The sequence below is a fragment of the Miscanthus floridulus genome, chromosome 8 (genome assembly GCF_019320115.1).
Source record: "Miscanthus floridulus cultivar M001 chromosome 8, ASM1932011v1, whole genome shotgun sequence".
Lineage (NCBI taxonomy): Eukaryota > Viridiplantae > Streptophyta > Magnoliopsida > Poales > Poaceae > Miscanthus > Miscanthus floridulus.
The window spans coordinates 176,053,104-176,072,583 of record NC_089587.1 but is presented as its reverse complement, the minus strand read 5'-3'; the positions used below and the strand labels follow the sequence as shown (position 1 = coordinate 176,072,583).

Below are 19,480 nucleotides of genomic sequence, written 5' to 3'. Positions count from 1 at the left end.
TGTTCTTAATGTAAACAATATCAGCAAAAACCAGACTGTGAGGAAAAAAACAATAGGAAACGGAAACTCTACTTCGCGACCATCGCACCACAGCGTGATCCTCCGCTCACGCGCCCGCGCCCGCTCCCACCCGTGCCCCCACCTGCGCCGGTGAGCTCCTCCCTCCCTCCCCTCCAGCGGTGGTGGTGGCGGCGGCGACGCTAGCGAGGTAGGAATCCTCCTCCTCCTACTCCACGCGACGACGCCCATGCGCAACCCACCCTTCTTCCCCAACTCTGGCGGGCTCTAGAACGGGTCGGCCAGGGGGAGGTAGGCTGGCCAGGCGGTGGTGAAGGAGGCCGGGCGGCTTAGGGACCCTAGTGGCGGCTAAGGCGGCTGAGCCAGTGAGGGGCATGGCCGAAGCTCGGAGCTCAACATCGCCGACGAGCATGGAATGACAGAGCTCCTGTGAGAGGGGGAAGGAAAGAGGGCGGCCACAATGGGTGCGTCTGCGGCGAATCGGTGGCCGGCGGTGGAGGCCGTGTGGGGGGTACGACCCTGGATACCCACGACAGACTACATGGGCTGCGCCGCTAGGGGTGGTCCAGCCCACAAGACGAAGCCTTGCGGAGCACGGCGTTGCTCGGCGTGCCCCGCAAGACACCGGGAAGATATCCTGAAGATACGACGTAATCTGTTAGGATATGTTACGATCTCGTGATCCCTGTAATCTATTATTACTTACCGGATATCTCCTAGATCTAACCGACTTATAACCCTACCCCCGGCTATATAAGGCGGGTAGGGGACCGCTCACATCCTACTCTAGCATGGTAATTCTATGAATGTAGAGACAAGAATTGAATTGTTCAAAATAAATGCTCAAAGTAAAGAGAGAAGGAGGAACGCGGCGATATTTTGCCGAGGTATCGGAGAGTTACCACTCCCCACTAGTCCTCGTTAGAGCACCCGCGCAAGGGTGTAGCTCCCCCTTGATCAGTGTAAGGTTCAAGTGCTCTCTACGGGTTGATTCTTCGACATTCCGTCGCAGTGAATCACTCACAACCGCTCATAACTTGAGTTGGGTCATCCACAGGCTCAGCTGGATGATCACCAAGCTCCCAATCACCACCAAGCCGTCTAGGTGATGGTGATCACCAAGAGTAATAAGCACGAACTCTCACTTGACCACGACAAGTCTAATGAGAAGGGTGGATGCACTCTTTGCTACTCTTGCTTTCACTAATGAGGCATCTCACTTGGATTCTCAAATCTCAATCACCTCACTAGGACCTTGCTTTTCTTGGCACTCTCAAGGATATTTCTCAGCTGTTGGAATGAGCAAAAGTAATCCCTTGAGAGAATAGAGAAGTATTTATAACCCCTCATTCAAAACGAACCGTTATGTGCCTCTGCGGGGTGACCGGACGCTCCGGTCAGTTCACCCGCCTCTGTGTAGTTTAAGTTGTGACCGGACACTAACCAGCGTCCAGTCAGCACTGACTCGACGCGTCCGGTCACGAAAACTATTTTCTAGAACCTTACTGATGTTGACCGGACTCTGAAACCTAGCGTCCGGTCACTTTGCTGCTCAGCGTCCGATCAGTAGCCGGAACCTGACCAACGTCCGGTCAGCACTGACCGGACGCGTCCGATCAGGATACTCCCTCTCTGGAACCTTACTGGAGTTGACCGGACTCTGGCACCCAGCGTCCGGTCACTCACCTCAGCGTCCGGTCGCATCCAGACGACTTCACCTTGATCAAATGAACTGACCGGACTCTGCACCAGCGTCCGGTCAACATTTGACCCTCCATTCACTTCTAACTCACAATTTTATGCGAATGAAGTTTGCTCCAATTGATCTAAAGGCTTTTTAGGAGCTACCTAGTGCTAGATTTGACAAATGTGCACCACACTTAACTCACTAGACTTATCTAGGTCAAGCTACCCGTCCATACCCCCTTAATAGTACGGCCAAAGGAAAAACAAAGTCATAAACTACTCTAAGTGTCTATTCAATTCCAAACGACACTTAGAATTAGTCCATCCTTAACCTTGTCGTCCATCCTTTGAAAACCGAAACGATTTCCATCACAGTGGCATGACAACGATGATTGCCCAATTAATTGCCATTACCATGACCTAACTTAATTGCATCTGCAAAACACACGTCAGTCACAGTAATCACGTATTGTCATTAATCATCGAAACCCAACTAGGGGCCTAGATACTTTCAGTGCAGATGGTCCGAACCTGTCTAACTCCTGTGTCTCTGTTGCCTTCTGGTTCTTGATTACGTGCACCACTGCCGATCAATCTAGCTTCGTGGGATACCTCTCGGATGACTGTCGACGATATTCTGACGACATGCGGGCACGAGGAGGAGGGCGGGGCGGAGCAGAGCGACGGGGGCGGGTTGAGGGCGGCTGCCCGCTGGCCGGGGAGGCGGGGGTGGCGCGAGGAGGAAGACGCGCGGGCAAGGGGTGGAACTAGAAAGAAAGAAAATCGGAGACTCACCCATGGGCGATGTGGCCGTGAGCAACAGATAGCGGCATGGCGAGGGGTGGAGCGGCCACGGGCTTCAGTACATAGTCCGGCCTGCTCCACATCCTGCGCCGCCTCGACACGCCGTCCGTCAGCCCGGATCTTGAGGAGCAGAAGCTGCAGCAGGGATCCGACCAGGGGCCAACCGCGGAAGCCGCGTGCAGCGTCGTGCTTCGGATCAGCAGACTCAGCCGGTTCAAAAGTGTCAGCGACCACGTCGAGTCGAGCACCGCTGACACCAGACGCGACCACGTCGAGTCGAGCACCGCTGACACCAGACGCGTTGACGGGTGGCGGTGCAAGCGCGCACGACAAGCAGCTGGCCGCAGATCATCCATAGCAGCTGTGTTCGGATTGGAAAAGGGCGATTCGACTCAAAGTTATCTTTTAGGATACATACAGATGGATTCAAAAATAGCTGTGATATGTCCGTCGAGATTTTATCTTTCTTTTTTTCTTTATCTTTTTTTTTTCGTTAGGATTGAGATCTCGGTCCCGCTCGCATGCCCTTAAACCTGATTTAAATCTGTTTTTTTTTATCTGAAACAGTTTTTTCAACTCATAAATTTCTTCAGATTTCTCCAGAATTTCTCTAATCGAACGAGCCCGTTAGATAATGCTAGACTCCACTCCGACTCCAAACGGCCCTTAGGTAATGCTAGACTCCGACTGTGCGTGGCTTTAATGGAGAGACGGATGCGGAGGGCGACTTTTTCTTTTGAAACGGAAGGCCTCGAGAGGGACTATACGACCCGTATCTTTGGACGTGCCCACATGTCGTAGATTAATTAAACTAAGTGACGAACGAAAATAAGGGTATTTTGGGAATAAAAAAGCAGGTTGGATATATAGGTAGAGGTAGAGATTTGATCGACATACATACATGCGTGATCTAGCGGGTATAGTAAATCTTTTTTATTTTGCAACTTTAGACTTTTTGATTACCATATAATTCTGCATGTAATCTGATAGACTTGAATTTGTATGCGATATGATTTGCATGTGTGGTATAGCTTGTGATTAGGTGTTGCCGTATGTGATTATTAATCATGTGTGATAGGGCCGCAATATTTTATATTCCTAGCTTAATCAATGAATTTAAAAATCCAAAAAAATCAAGGGCTCAGATTTGTTTGAGATACTACCTTCCAGTCTAGTAATTAAAGGGGTACCCTAGCATTGTCTAAAAAATTAGAGAATTACACACGCCCACGAGTTTAGCGAAGACAATGATGCTTATAGGATTCTCCATTACTCGAACTTATACTCCCTCAATACTAAAAAATTAAAGTCGTTTTGAACAGCGACACGGTCTCCAAAGTATAACTTTGACTACTTATTTTAATAAAAATATTTATCAAAAAGTGATATATGTATATTCTTATGAAGGTATTTCTCAAGACAAACCTGTACATATGGTTTTCACATTTCCAAACTCAACAACTTAAAAGTTATTCATGATTTATATTTTCAATGTTTGACTAAGCCTTGTCCAAAACGACTTCTTTTTTTTTTAGTACGGAGGGAGTATATGTTTACACTAAAGAAAAAGATGGCCAATTTACATAAATATATATTTTTTTCCTGAGAGAAGTTCACATAAAGACCTTGATGAATAATGTAGTATTAATAATTAGAGAGGGTTATATTTGGCACAATTCCCCCATCTGACCGAGGGCGAGGGGTCGGGTCAATTTCGTGTCGTTCTTTCTTGTTTCTGACTGCCAGCGCGCCCGGCTGGCTGGCCCATTATTTGTTCCCTTCGCGGCTCTTGTATTTCTCGCCCGTTACTCCTCGTCCAGCCAGACGCCAGACGCCAGACGGCCAGAGCCATATGCCATACTCCTCGTCTCCTCCCTTGTACTCTCCTCCTCCTGCTCCTATCTTCATCTGTGTCCAGACCTGAAGATCGAAGCCCGAGAGGACCGAGGTAAGCTACTCATTCTCTCTGCCATGGCAGTAGCAAGTTCATTTGTGTGCGTCTCTCTCTCTCTCTCTCTCTCTCTCTCTCCGCGGCAAGTTCGCTCGCCTGGATCAATCCATGCCCAAAGTATTTCTGGCTTTTTTCTTCTTGATTCTGGGGCCTGTTTGGTTCTTAGCCAGAACCGGCCACACCGAGTATGCGGCACGCCTAGCACGAGGCGAGCAGAGAATGCGCCAGACTTTTGGCGAGAACAGCGGAGAAAAAAAAAACACTACTCATCTGTCTTCACGAGTGCGGCATGCCGCAGGTCGCCGTAAGTTTGGTCATCAATCTAACGGAAGCGAATGCTAGGTGCGGCGAGCTATGGCAAGCTCTGGTTAAGAACCAAACAGGGCCCTTGGTGACAACCTTTACCAAGCTCTTCAATTATGTTTTCTAGAGTGGATCAACTGATCAAGCTAAGCTCTGGTGACGACCTCTGGCAAAGTCTTAAATTTATCCACTTTGATTTCCTTTTATTTCCTTTCACGAACCATTTTCAGTTTAACGGGATTTCTTTTCCTACAAACTAGTCTTGTTCTAAGAGCAACAGCACACAGACAAATAGCAGTAGGAGTTACAGTACTTGGGAAAATCATCGTGCACAAATTCCCTGGGCCGGGGTTAGAAGGTCAGAGTTGCCGCCCACGCGTTTGAGGACTGCAAAAAGGCAATGGCAGGACTTGACTGGCACGGGGCCGGGGCGCCTGGTCCGGCACGGCGCACACTTGGCCTCTCCTCCTGTTGCTACAAGCTGCCGCCGCAAATGAGCATTGGACACATGCCAATGGTTTTGATTTTTGACACGGTCATAGTCATGCACAGAGGGGAGGGCCGGCAACTTCCTTTCACTTTCAGCCAATATAACTGTAGCTCTCCCCAGACTATGTGCTCAGAATTTTCAGCTGAATGATAATAAAAAAAAGGATTCATTGAATTGGTACTTTCTGTTCTCCGCGAAGTCATCGCCTCATAATATATTAGTAGAATTCTGTTACAACATGCATACGTACATGTATTCGAACTGGCTTGGAGTCTGCATATTTGACTAACGTGTATTGCAATGGCAGGTGCGTCCGGCCAGGACCTTGACCAGGGGCGAGGAGAAAAGACCAGAGGGCTGCTAAATTTCCATCCAGGCCGGCGCGGCAGCGCCGGTATGTGCTGACACTGTGACAAGTGCGTCACCAGAGAAGAAACGATCAAAACATGTGGATGACAAAGAAGCTTGCCATCACGGTTCTGGTCGTGCTTACTTCTCTGCTGACTGCACGGTATTTGATAGAGCACGCTGCGAATTCAGGGATATCACAGTATCAGATCCTCCATCTGGTTCACCTCGAATGGTTCAAGAGCCCAGCGGATGCACAAGAAACCACCACTCCGGAAGTAGCAGTAGTAACAACAGCAGATGATGCTCCAACTTCAAACAGCTCGGGTTCCGGAAACTCCTCGCTTCAAGTGTTTGAGTGGCTGGACACGTGGAACCAGATGACGCAGTTAGCCAACATCACCACTGGCCTTCCTCATGCGATCGAGGCGATCAATGATGGGAGAACTGCATGGCAAAACTTGACAGCATCAGTTCAGAATGCAAGCTCTCAGCAGAGAGAGAAAGAGGGACTCTGCCCATACTCGATTCGCAGAATGAACATTTCCAAGACGGAGAATGGTGGCTTCGCCATTGATGTACCTTGTGGGCTGATTGTAGGCTCTTCAATAACTCTTATAGGAACTCCTGGAGTACTCTCTGGTAACTTCTGGATTGATCTTGTTGGGACGGCACTTCCAGGGGAATCTGAAAAGCCTATTGCACTGCATTACAATGTCCGTCTGAATGGCGACAAAGTTACTAAAGATCCAGTCATAGTGCAGAACACCTTCACCCCAAACAATGGCTGGGGGGTTGAGGATCGCTGTCCCAGCACTAACTATAGCAATGCAACTGAAGGTACTTCAATGTTACTACTTCACTCTTGCAAATAAGTTACTACTGTGCCTTGCACACTATACTTATCTGACGCCTTCTACAGTGGACGATCTCGAGAGATGTAATACAATGGTGGGCACAGAAGAAAAGGACATAAACAACTCAAAACATCATACACCTGCCAAGAAACATGGAGAGCCAAGCAAGTATTTTCCATTTAAACAGGGATACCTTGCTATCGCAACACTGCGTGTAGGATCAGAGGGTATCCATATGACAGTTGATGGGAAACACGTCACTTCATTTGCATATAGAGCGGTAAGCTTCTTCCACATCACCAAATGGATCAGTAAATAGATCTGATATAGTGATATGAGACCAAACCTAACGAACTGCTGCTTCTGTTATTAGCGTTTGGAACCATGGTATGTAGCTGAAGTAGGAATTTCTGGTGATTTCAAACTTGTAAGTGCAATTGCAAGCGGCTTGCCCACGTCAGAAGACTTGGAGAACTCTAATATTGAATCACTGAAGTCACCACCTATTCCAGACAACAAAGATGTCGACCTTCTGATCGGCATCTTTTCAACAGCAAACAACTTCAAGCGTAGGATGGCAATTCGAAGGACATGGATGCAATATGATGCTGTGCGCCAAGGAGCGGTATTAGTTCGATTTTTCGTTGGCCTGGTAAAACACTAAGAGCATTAAGTAATACGGTATATAGTAAACTAACAAGAGTTATCTTTCAGACTAATTGTTCTTTTCTTTTGTTTTATAAAGCATACGAACCTCATGGTAAATGAGGAACTCTGGAATGAGGCACACACGTATGGTGACATCCAGGTGTTGCCTTTTGTTGATTACTACAGCCTGATAACATGGAAGACACTAGCAATATGCATTTATGGGGTAAAACACTACCATCACTAAGCTATACTTATCCAGTCTCTGTTTCTTATGTTTCTCTGTGCTTAACTGCGATTTGTTTGTCCAGACCAGTGCACTATCAGCCAAGTATCTGATGAAAACAGATGATGATGCTTTTGTCCGTGTAGATGAGATCCAATCCACAGTAAAACAGCTTAATGTCAGCCATGGGCTACTTTATGGTCGCATAAATTCTGATTCCGGTCCCCACAGAAATCCTGAAAGCAAATGGTACATAAGCGAAGAGGTAAATTCTTCACATAAAAGGGTTTATTACAATCAAATCTAAAACTTCAAACCCCTGCCTTAAATGGTAAAAGAAAAAAAACGAATATTGCAATGCCTTTTTATCTGAATTTCAGAAGAATCTAGTAGCCAAAGGACATCTATGCAGGTTAATTTGCAACATATTGCTATCATAACATAAACTCAAGGAGTCACATACACGTTATTTATAATATCATCATCAACAAATGTAAATGCCAACATTTCTGATATGTTCTCCAGGAATGGCCTGAAGAGAAATACCCACCATGGGCTCATGGACCAGGATATGTAGTTTCACAAGACATTGCAAGGGCAATCAACAATTGGTATAAAGCAAGTCGTTTAAAGGTATGTATATTCAAGTGGAAACATAATCTGTGACTTGTACATACGAAATAGAAAATCGCCTTCGAAGATCCCTCAAGCTACAGAACAAGGTATCTGAGGGCATGATTGTTCGCACAGGAAAAATGAACTGCTCTATACCCTAGCAAACAAAAGCTATAGCTCATGTGAAAGACCCAAGCTATAAGCCCGTAAACAAGTAACTCAAAGTAATCTTGTTCAGAAAGAATATAGAAGCTATGATATCCATGAAAAGCCATAGACAAGCCTAGTTATGTGCACAAACTGTCCACATTTTCACTTTTCTGTTTCCCTAAATGTTCTGAATGAATATCACAGCATGTGTCCTGCGTCCAAACTTGTAGTCTTGCAAACTCATATAAGGTGACTTCAGTTCTATTAATAGTTAGCTTGCCATCTGATGTGTTTTACTCCTGCTTCCAGAAGATGGTAATCAGATTAGAAGAGCTAAATTAAATGCTATTTGCACCCAAATGGTTTTTTGCAGATGTTCAAACTAGAGGATGTAGCAATGGGCATATGGGTAAATGATATGAAGAAAGATGGATTACCAGTCAAATATGAAACAGACAAGAGAATTAACATTGACGGCTGCAATGATGGGTATGTTGTTGCTCACTACCAAGAACCAAGACATCTGCTATGCATGTGGGAGAAGCTCCTAACAACACAACAAGCAGAATGCTGCAGTACTAAGTAATGGAAAAGGAACTTCAATGCTTAGATCTTGGCCCGGTTTATGTATCAGGCCACTCGCTAACTTTGCGATAACAACAAAGAAGCCTTTAACATCATTTTTTTTCTGGTGCGCAGCACTAATGTAACTAAACTCAATGAATTACACAGATAAAGTTAGTTCACCCCATCCCAGCTTATCTATATTTCCAGAGGATGTTTTTTAGGAGGTACTAAAAGTCAGGAGAAATTTAATATTTTGTTGCCTCTAACATTATGGGGATATAAGCACTCTAGGTGTATAAACTACTTGCAGTCTGAGGGCACATTTTAGCAAACTACAATGATAATCTTTAGCATAGAAGTCCTCTGAAGCTAAACATGAACCATAACAACTGAGAACCTTAGGTCTTTAGCCACAAGGGAACATGGATTATAGCTATAATCAAGCATTCCAGATTTAAAATTTGCCAACTGCATGATGCCAAAATAAAACCATGCGGCAATTGCATTTACAGTACAAGATATGGTGAAAATTTTGTCATAATAAAAAGTAGCGTGCACTGTTTTTGCATTGATCCTTACTCGAGATAGCTTTGCAGTGTTCTTGCTTTTCTCCTCTTGTGCGCTCCACCCTTAACCTTTGGGGCTTGGAAATAGGACTGGTAACTTAAGCTTCTTTTGTTCTACCTAAATAGAAAGGGAGAGATCCTGCTATTTTTCTTCCAAAAAGAAGCAGGAAAAAACAAGTTGTTTGTATTCATTCTTAAATTCATGTCCATAAGGAAAATTTTCAAAGAAAGAAAAGAAGAAGCAAAATGCTATTGCTAAACTCCTCTGGCTGATTACCACGCACCTATGGTTAGGGAGATCCACAGCTGCTCATCATTGTCCTTTGTTCTCCAACAACTAAGCCTCAGGCCCATTCTTACTCCACGATGTAGGAAACATAACTTGGAGTTCGATGGGACCTTTAGCTGTACATCAACTTTAACCTACCATTGCTGCTTATATGATAAGTGAGTATCCATTCAGAGAGATTCAATCAGGCTTCGCCAGGTGAACTCCATGTATCTCAGCACTAGAAGGCTGAGCTTTGAAATGGCATGTGTTGCCGGTTCCATTTGGTGACGTGATAGGATAATCTTGCTTGACTGAACCCAAACTCAAAGGACTGCCATTTCATAATCAATGCAGTAAAAAAGCATAGGGTGCGTCTGAATGCCAGCTCACAGCCTTGCCACATTGACAAGCCGCTCCCTGAAATCATCATCGTTGGTTGTTAGCATGTCCTTGAGTGGCATCTCAATGCCCCTTTCCCTCAAAGCCTCGTGCCTCGGTTTGATCCTCCCCTCCAAACTGAATGCAAAGTAGTGCGGGAACTCGGCTAGCTCCGCGGCAGGGTCCCTCCGCATGCGCTCGGCGAGGAACTGGAGCTTAGGCGTGAGGTTGGTCTCGATCCCGTAGGAGAGGATGGCGGGCGCGCGCCTGAGAACTGCGCAGACGGCAGAGTCGTCGAGCCCCGTAGCGTCACGGAGGAATAGGAGCTTGGGGAGGAGGGTGCGCTCAACGGAGAACGCCAGGAGCAGCGCGGCGGTGAGAGGGAGCGGCTCCCGGCGGAGCATTACGCGGCGGCGGAGGAAGAGCAGCGCGGGGCGGAGCGTGTCGGGAACGGATGCGGCCAGGAGGCGTGGGGACCGGACCACCGCGGAGCGGAGGAGCGGCGGCGGGAGAGGTGCGTCGGCGGAGAGGAAGCGGAGCGGCTCCTCAGGCGGGGAGGTGAGGAGGGAGGGGAAGGCGGAGAAGACGCGCGCGGCGTCACGGGCTGTGAGGCCGTGGGAGGTGAGGAGGCGGAGGGAGTCGCGGAGGAGCGGCAGCGGCGCCGAGCGGAGCACGGGGTTTATGGCGAGGAGCGGGAACGGGTCGAGGTGGAGCTCTGAAGAGAGGAAATGGATCTTACGGCGAAATTCCACGCCGGCGCCACCGGCGCCGGTAGCGATGGGTGGAAGGGGGACGATAGGTGGGAGGCGTGCGCGGCCGAGCATAGCCATGGCGGATTTGGATTGGGGCTTTGGGGGGAGGGAGGCCGACGGCACTACGGCAGCGGTGTGTGACCGTTATCCATTGTGTCTGCCGCGTTGTTCCGCTGCGATGAACGGTTAGGCCCCGTTCGGTTGTAGGGAAATGATTCCCAGCCGCACAGATCTTTCACAAATTTGAATAAGCACGGAAGATTTTCGGGCCAGGAACGGCTGGTTCCAAGTAAGGACGAAAACGGAAAGAAAATATTATGAACTGAACCGCATCGTTTTCTACCTTTAATCCGAGTGAATTCGTATTTTTGGACAAAATATGGAATACTAAATTCGAATTCGAAATACGGAATACTAAATTTAAAATCGGATCGAATTCGGTTTAGGCTTTGTTCGACCGATTTCTACTTTTCTACATTTTATTCGGAGTCTTCCGTATTCTAAATTCAGTTCGAACCGAATTTGGTCCAGCTTGCGCACGAGCAGCCCACCTGCGCCCTCGGCCTAGACAGCCTTGGCCTCCCAATGGCCCTGCCGAACCCCACCTCCTCTCGTGGCCTGCTCCGACGCACAAAGCCCAAGCCGTCAGGCCCGCTCCGCAATCGAAGTCAGGTGGGCTGCTCGTCCGACGCACAGAGAGAAGGCGACGCTGTTTTGATGGAGTAGCGATGGGATGGAAACGGAGAGGGCAAACTCTGCGGTTGGCTCCTAGGCCCGGCAGATGGCACCCTCTCTCTGTGCGTGGAGTGCACGCGAGTGGGGACAGGTCTGGCTGACCTGTGGGTCTGGGCTGGCAGCGGCTACCGCGGCGCTCTGCGCATGAGTGCGGCAGGCGCGGTGCTTTCACGCCTATGTGCTGCGCACGTGACGTTGTGTGCTGGTCCTGAGCCGGAAGCGGAGGGAGTTGGGGGTAGGGTTTGTATGAAAGATATTGGGTAAAGTATAATTGTTGCTAATTGTTGTCTTTAAAATTATTTATTGTAATCAATAAATATGTATTTTAATTATTTATGGATAAATGGACCATTAATTAATTTCTCTACCATGGTGTGTTTGTATGCTTCATGTAATTATATTAAATTTATATTCATATATATCTGAAGTATATACAATTATTCTCAAGTAATTATTAATTTGATTTATTTTTATATATATCTGAATAAGTAGTCATTTAATGTTTGTTTTGTTGTTGTTATAAAAGATGGAGTACAGGAACTCTTGGATGTATGGTTAGTTAAGGTTCAAGGCAGGTTTTCGTGAAAAAGGTTGATAAATTTATTGAAGCCGCAAAGAAGCATGCAACGACATTGAAAGAGAATAAGGATACAATTTTTGTCCCTGTAAAGATTGCAAAACTGTATGGCATGGACAGATGTGACTATCATCATATCATATTTGATTATGCGAGGATTTGTTGAGGACTACATAGTGTTGATTCATCATGGTGAAACGGTTATTGTTAACGACGATGAGGAGGAGGAATACGACGATGAAACCATAGAATCTCTGTCCCAATATTCAGCAGAGCTTGATGCATGAATGGATTTCGAGTTTGACAATGAACAAGGTGGTGATACTGGTGGTTGGGATGGTAACGACGAAGGTGGTGCTAATAATGATAGTAGAGCACGTGTCGGGGATGAAGACGATTTGGAGGACATGATTCGAGCCCTTAGACCAGATATTTTACTAAATAGCCCGAAAGGTCTAAAAAAATTGGAAAGGGTGACAAAAGCATCGAATGAGACTGTGTATGGTATTAAAAAGGGTTGTCCGACACATTAAACATTGCTACATTTTGTGCTTGAGCTGCTCATCGTGAAGGCTAAGTACGGCTGGTCAGACTGTAGTTTTAATGATCTATTGCATCTCCTGTCATAAGTGCTGCCACAACCAAGCTCAGTTCCCGCCAACACATACTAAGCGAAGAAGGTCATAAGTCCATTGACAATGGGGGTTAAAAATCCATGCATGCCCCAAACCCCGTCGATCGCATACGGGAACCAACTAGTTGTACCTTGGTGTTTCTCAGTGGCCGGCAGAACACTGTGATGGAGGTGGCAACGTGTGTGGCACATCATTTCGGTGACTTACACCACAATAATAAGATACCGCCGGACTACACTAGGGTCGAGGTGCATACAGTGAAGCCCGAGTTCATGCAGTGGAGGATAGACTATGCAACTCCTGAGGGCCTGGTGTTACTCGGAGACGTTATGGGGTAGTTCATCCTCTAGCACAAACAGGACATTATATTCACTGCTTCTTCGCCGCCTCCCCCTCTCCCAAATTTGAAGCGAGTTGTTGAGGTCGGGGAGATATTTTCACCGTCTTGTGACCACCACATTCCTAAGATACCACATTCTTCCCCGTCTCCTAGCGAGCATGTGCCTGATGAGATACCACAACCTTCTCCAACTCGTATCGAGCAAGTGCATCATGAGATACCATAGTCTTCTCAATAAGCACAGCCGATACATGAACAACGAGTGCCTCCTGAAGAAGGTGATGCACAAGAAGATGAGGATGTGTCTGAATGGGAACTTCGAAAGAAGCATCCAATCACCATAAGGCCAGTTTATGTTCCGATCAAAGACGTCTCGTCGGTGTCCAAGTGGTTTTCCCATGACCAGTTCAAGCTTGAGAACCAAGTTAAAAAAGTCACATCACGGAGTTCTGAGGAGGCCGTCACTAGCAAACTCCACCAAAATTGCAAAACAATATCCAAATGTTTATGCCATCGAATGGTCAAAGGATTGCCCGAAAACATATGAAAGAGGCAAGCCCTTCCTACCAAACCGGAACATCCAGCGCCTACCACTTGAATGAGAAGGTTACATGATTGGTACTTGCATGTTCTCCCAACGAGCATAGATCTCATACAAGCATGCTTTCCCACCGGCACATTTGGAAGTCCAGCCGGGAAAATTGTCTTTGACTTCAATGACATGCACACATGCTTTCACCTGGAAGAAATGGAGATGAATCTAATTCGCACGTGGTGCCTGTAAGTCCTTGTCCTCCTGATATGATATGAATGTAATCTTTGAATTTTGTTCTAACTAACCCACGCCGTGATTTGTATAATGCAGTGCACATTGTCAAACAATGACAAGTGTGAAAGCCGGGTATCTAGACCCTCAAGCTATAGCCCAAACAAATTTTAATTACCCTAAACGGTGGACACTGGATGTCAAAGAGCTAGCTGCTGCAAAGACTCTTCGGGAGAAAGAGCGTATTCGTACGGCGAAACTAAGGGAAGAGTCCCTTAAGGTTGCGGCATACATTGCCCTGACTTTTAAAAATCTCCAACAACACTCTACTATATGGCCACCATACAACTTTGAGTAAGTTCAACTCTATACTTAAAACTTTGTTCGATATATTTTATTCAATGCAAAAGAGCTTATCTAGTTCTATGATTAAATTCATGCAGCAACCACTGGATTTGTATAGCCGTCGATGTCGGGAGGAGCATGACATGGGTCTTTGATTCAATAGATAGAGACCCGGTGACATACAAATACTTCATATCGATTCTCAAGACGTATACATATCGACAATCCTCATTAGCTTATATGTTTGTATACGTACTTGTAACGTTCACTTTTGGATTCTAACAAGTTGTATTTGCTAAAATAATTCGAACAGGGCATTTAGGTTCTATGTCACTAATCATCACAGAAGGCATGATCCAGCAAGGAAGGAAAAGCTGGCTATAAAAACACTATGTGCGATAAGTGTAACTTACTTCTTCAGTACTCCGATACATGGCTGTCAAAAGCATTACTTAACATTTTCATATGCAAAACACACAGTGCCCCAAGCAGAAGCCTAGGAGTGTACATTGTGGATACTATATATGTTCTATGATGAGTAACACCGGTGCCTACAGAAGACACCCCTTAAGGGTAAGTTTGAACCTCTTCACCCGTAGTATAAAAACTTCGTACATAGTATGAAATACTAAACCGAAACTTGTTCTCTTGTAGTGGAGAGAAGAGAAATGAATGAAAAGAGACCCATACAAGGATGACCAACTCTTAGAGCTCGTCGGCGACCTTTGCAACTTCATATTGGACCAGATTGTACACGTCAGAGGCGTTTACCATGACCGAGAGTCTGACTTAGGTACAAATCCTCAGTACCAACACTTTCGTGAGACTGAAAGGCTAGCTCTAGGACGTTGATGACAATGTGTATGGAATTTGTATATTTAATGATGGATTGTATATATTCTTGTGAATTGGACTTGTAATTGTAGTCTATATAATACTCTTATGCTTGTAGTCGTGATCGCGGGGCGTTCGGCAACGCGAACGAGGTTCGGAACATTGGTCGCGGGACGTTCGGCAACACGAACGCGGTTCGGAACGTTGGTCACGGGACGTTCGGCAACGCGATTTTGAATTGTAAATTTGATTTTTTTTTGCGAGAAAACATACTGTAGGGGCGGTTCTAAATTGAACCGCCCCTACAAACAGGTATTTGAATCGATTTATAGGGGCGGCCGAAAACACCAGTCGCCCCCTACAAATCGATTTGTAGGGGCGGCCTGGGAACCGCCCCTACAAATGCATAATTGATAGAGACGGTTCGGTAGGGGCGGTTGACCAAACCACCCCTACAAAGGCTTATCAGCCACCTCTATAAATACTTTTTGTAGCAGTGCCTTCGCCTTAGCATTTGCATATAAGAAATAAAAAAATATCGCTTTAGCGGTAGCATCAAGAATTAAGTAGTAAATCACAATAAAGCGTAATGCTTATATTATAATTTAATTCCCCACATCTATTCTATCCTCTTGATTCCTCTGTTCTTATTGTTACGCTCCTTAACGAACCGCTCCTGTAGTCTACTGCATGGATGAGTTCGGTGGACAAGTTCAGTCCCCTACAGCCTTTGGTGCCTGCTGTGTCCCGTGCTGTGCTAGTTTTTTTTTTTCATTGGTAGCTCAATCAGTTGTGACTTTGAATAGCATTGGCATGGCTGTCAATTTCATTCACAAGGGGCGTGGTATGCATGCCGACCTTTTTTATATTTGATTGAGCTGTCAACAATGGAGTGCGTGGCAGCAGGATAGCGATGACATGATACCAATCGATCCATCAGTAGTTTATTATTATTATGATCAATAAAATTTGGTTGACAGGTAACGATGACATGATATCAAATGTTCCAAATTACAGCGCGCGAGATTTTCCTGCTCAATTGCTTGTGCTCGTGCCTCAACTATGGCTCTCGCGAGAAGACTGCCGATGGACCAAAATAAGACAAAAGTTAACGGCTGAATCGCAGGTCCTCTGGCAGAGGTTCGGCTGGTATTAAAACCGGCCGATAAGTTGGTTAAAGCTATTTTATTATGAGAGAAAAATACAATATATTCTAGTTGATAAGCCGGCTGATAAGTTCAGGCCAACATGACCTTATAGCTAGCTAGAGATGCAAGCGGGCTTGCTAATCCATAAAACCCATATATAGGTTTGATTTGTTAACCTATAAAAATACAATTATACGTGGATTTGAGTAAGGATGAAAACGGACGGAAACGGTCGAAAAACCCCTAAATCGTTTTCTATTTTTACATTTGAATACGAAAACGAAAGCAAAAACGGTAAAGCCGGACACGAAAACAAACACGAACTTACAGAAAATCGAGTATTTCGAAAACGAACCAATTCGAGCGGAATTATGTCGAACACGGTCGATATACGAAAAATAAATACAGAATACCGCCCCGTAGTACCAAGTGCATAACAATTACCAATAGTTCATATACAATTCACATTGTTTTTTTTAAGTTGAGTTGCATTGTCATAGCTTACATAGCTTATGCATACCTAAGCCAATATTTTTTGAGCACGAGATATTAGACTTATACATACAAAAAATAAAAAATAAAATGTGGTGGTAAATATAAAACAATTAAACTTGACCGAGCACCAAGCACGCAGCATACTCGGCTGTTGTGTGCTTCATGGGCTTCGGCCAACCACATTGGGCCCGTGCGAATGGGGACTCCGACTAAGCAAGTATAAGCAGTGTGTGTGAGTATGCTAGTTTCTTAGTACCACCTCGACGTCCCAACCGGCGACAAGGCAGCAAGCTGCTTATATATGACGCCGCAACACCAGTGAGGGAGGGCACGACCACACTGCAGCTGGGTTACGCTGAGGCCTGAGGGCACAATCAGTGAGTGGACTGGGCTGTCTGTAGTGGGCCAAATTCGGTTTTGTATTCGGGATATTTTCGAATTAGAAGTAGGAAAGCAGAAAATGGTCGAAAAAATGTCAAAATCGTTTTCGTTTTAATTTTGAATTTGGTGTTTTGAATTTTGAACTGAATTTGAATTTATTCGAAAATATAAATTTGATTGGATTAAATGCAGAAAATAATGTGGTTTGGTACGGCATATTTTCGTACCGTTTCCTTACATTTGAGGACTAGCCCGCTTACGTCCGTATTTGCATCTATACAGATTTGGGTTTTGGTCCATTTGACAGCAAGCAGTTGCTCATCGGAGACGTATGTCCGTTAAAAAAATTATTTCGGACAAGCAGCTTGCTCATTGACGAGGAATATACTATAGAAGTATAGTTTTTTAGGGAAAAGCAGCAACAATGCCGAATGATTGCCTTATCTCGAACTCAAAAAATCACTTCTCATAATATAATATGATATAACACGTTTCCTATAATCCAGATGCCTGAAATCAAGGACCAAGAGAGATCAAGAGACGAAGAGAAAGAACATGTATAGTGTTGGTTTCCTGGACGGTTAGATTAAGATCTAATGGACACTGTTCTTGCCTGAAAAAAACTTAAAATATCAGGCACCTGAGAAATAGAAGCCCCCATGATATAATCCCTCAATACGCAGCACCTTAGCACTGTAGCAAAAGAGTATTCTGAACTGTTCATTTCGGCGCCATTGTTCACCTTTTTTTCACTGTTTGCCTCTGTTTCCTTCCCATGTTCACTGTTCCCAGGGACTGCTCATGCTAGTATGTTTCATGTATCTGTTGTTATTGTTATCCACGTAACATGTAGTTTTGTTATTATTTGGTTAGTTATAGAAAATTATGGATTATTTTTTATGAGTTATGCTTTTAATTGTACTATTTGATTGTCTAAAATTATTTGCTGAAATTTTAGACACCAAATATAGCAACTCAAGAAAAATATGACCTTTCTAAGCTGCACCAACCGATGACATCAGCTTCTTTGTTTCTTTTAGTAGTTGCCAATGAAGTGACACGATACTCACCGGGACACACACACACACACATATATATATATATATATATATATATATATATATATATATATATATATATATATATATATATATATATATACCCTATTTAGTATCCGGGTACTACTGAGTTATTTGGTACCCAGCGTCCTACAGGCGCGCACGCGCATCCTACGTCGGGACCGAGCGTGCCTATGCACCTGGGCCGCTGTAGCCCAGCCCGGGACTAGAAAACAAGGTCCGAGGAACACGTCCGAACGAAAACACGACCGTCGACCATGCGCACCTTCTTTCAAAAAAAAATTGGATTCGGTCCATCCGTACGCAGCCTTGGTGCAGACCGTGTCCATGATGTGTGGGCCACGAGAGCAACTTAAACGTAATTGTGATAATCGAACACCCCATGGGACCACGTATCATCCACACATCCGCACGCTGCTTCCGTGCGGTTGGTCCGCACCAAATCATCCACACATCCGTAACTCTGCGTCGCGCAGTAGCGGTCGCCGTCAACCGCCCGAGAACCTAACCGTGCGCTCGTTCTTCGATCAGGAACGACGTAGGCTACTCAGACCAAGGAACCGGCATCGGTGGATTGCCCTGTCCTGAAGATTGGAGGGAACCGGCTGTGGAGGACAGGTAATTATGGATGAAATATGTCGGATTGAATGAACCGGCTCATTCAATAGGAGTGCATCCTGTACAATTTCTGGTCCATAATAACTTACATGATCATGAATTTGTTTTGGGGATTAGATTGTGGTATGAAAAATGAATTACCTGTTCAGTGAATGGGACAGGCTCTTATCGATTCTTTTCCTGTTGATTGCGTCCCCAATTTATGGATGCACTCTTATAGATTGTTGAACCAGTTCATTCAATGGGACTGATTGTTGACTAATTTGTGGAGATTAGTTTCTGCTTTGTGCATACACGTGCCATGTGTGAAATGACAACCGATCCCAATCAACCCAATTGAAGCTGGAGGTAGGAGCAAAGAAAGCAACATAGGAAAGAGAGATGGAAAATTAGATATAGAGAAACAATCCGATTATATTATGAAAGAAATTTATGAATCTGCATGCATCAATAGGCAAAAAAAATAATGAATTGCATAAGGAAAGAAAAATATAAGAGATTGAGACAAGGAAAGGAGAGGTGTAGGCTTCGAGAGTTTTTGTTTCCAAAATGTTTGACATTAAGTAATGATGATTAATATGTAGAATTGTCTTGAAGGGCCCTAAACATTTGTTGATCTGTGAATAAGGATGGCAACGAGAAGGCTGCAATTTGATGAAGTAGGAAATAATAGATGTGTTGCAGAGATGAACGAAGAAGGTGTCGCTGTTGAAGAGGTGACAAGATGCAATATAGGGATGCAACAGGTTGACACTCCATGCTGCAACTTTGTCGATAGTTTACTAGTTGGTGAAAATCAAGGAATCCAGGGGAATGGTTCAAATGAAAGAAGCACCGAAGGAAACCGCACACCGCAAGCATGCTGCCAAACCGAGGGTTAGTGCTTGGTTATTCCAT

General features: G+C 45.1%; 2 protein-coding genes across 3 annotated transcripts; one reads left to right on the top strand and one right to left on the bottom strand.

Annotated features, from left to right (window-relative positions):
• The first annotated feature begins 4,327 nt into the window (after window positions 1-4,327).
• Window positions 4,328-9,024, top strand: LOC136477582 (beta-1,3-galactosyltransferase GALT1-like). 2 transcript variants are annotated; one of them, XM_066475785.1, is made up of 8 exons: window positions 4,328-4,456; window positions 5,560-6,440; window positions 6,523-6,737; window positions 6,831-7,109; window positions 7,203-7,331; window positions 7,417-7,596; window positions 7,857-7,964; window positions 8,470-9,024. In XM_066475785.1, the coding sequence occupies exons 2-8, from the start codon at window positions 5,699-5,701 to the stop codon at window positions 8,680-8,682; spliced, it is 1,866 nt and encodes a 621-aa protein (XP_066331882.1). In that variant the 5' UTR covers window positions 4,328-4,456; window positions 5,560-5,698; the 3' UTR covers window positions 8,683-9,024. The 2 variants fall into 2 exon arrangements, with proteins under 2 accessions (XP_066331882.1, XP_066331883.1); XM_066475786.1 differs by lacking the exon at window positions 4,328-4,456 and having other exon boundaries at window positions 5,436-6,440.
• Window positions 7,432-10,825, bottom strand: LOC136477583 (transcription termination factor MTEF1, chloroplastic-like). Its single transcript, XM_066475787.1, has 2 exons — window positions 9,243-10,825; window positions 7,432-7,567 (listed from the first exon to the last, which is right to left on the bottom strand). The coding sequence occupies exon 1, from the start codon at window positions 10,706-10,708 to the stop codon at window positions 9,887-9,889; it is 822 nt and encodes a 273-aa protein (XP_066331884.1). The 5' UTR covers window positions 10,709-10,825; the 3' UTR covers window positions 7,432-7,567; window positions 9,243-9,886.
• Window positions 10,826-19,480: the final 8,655 nt, after the last annotated feature.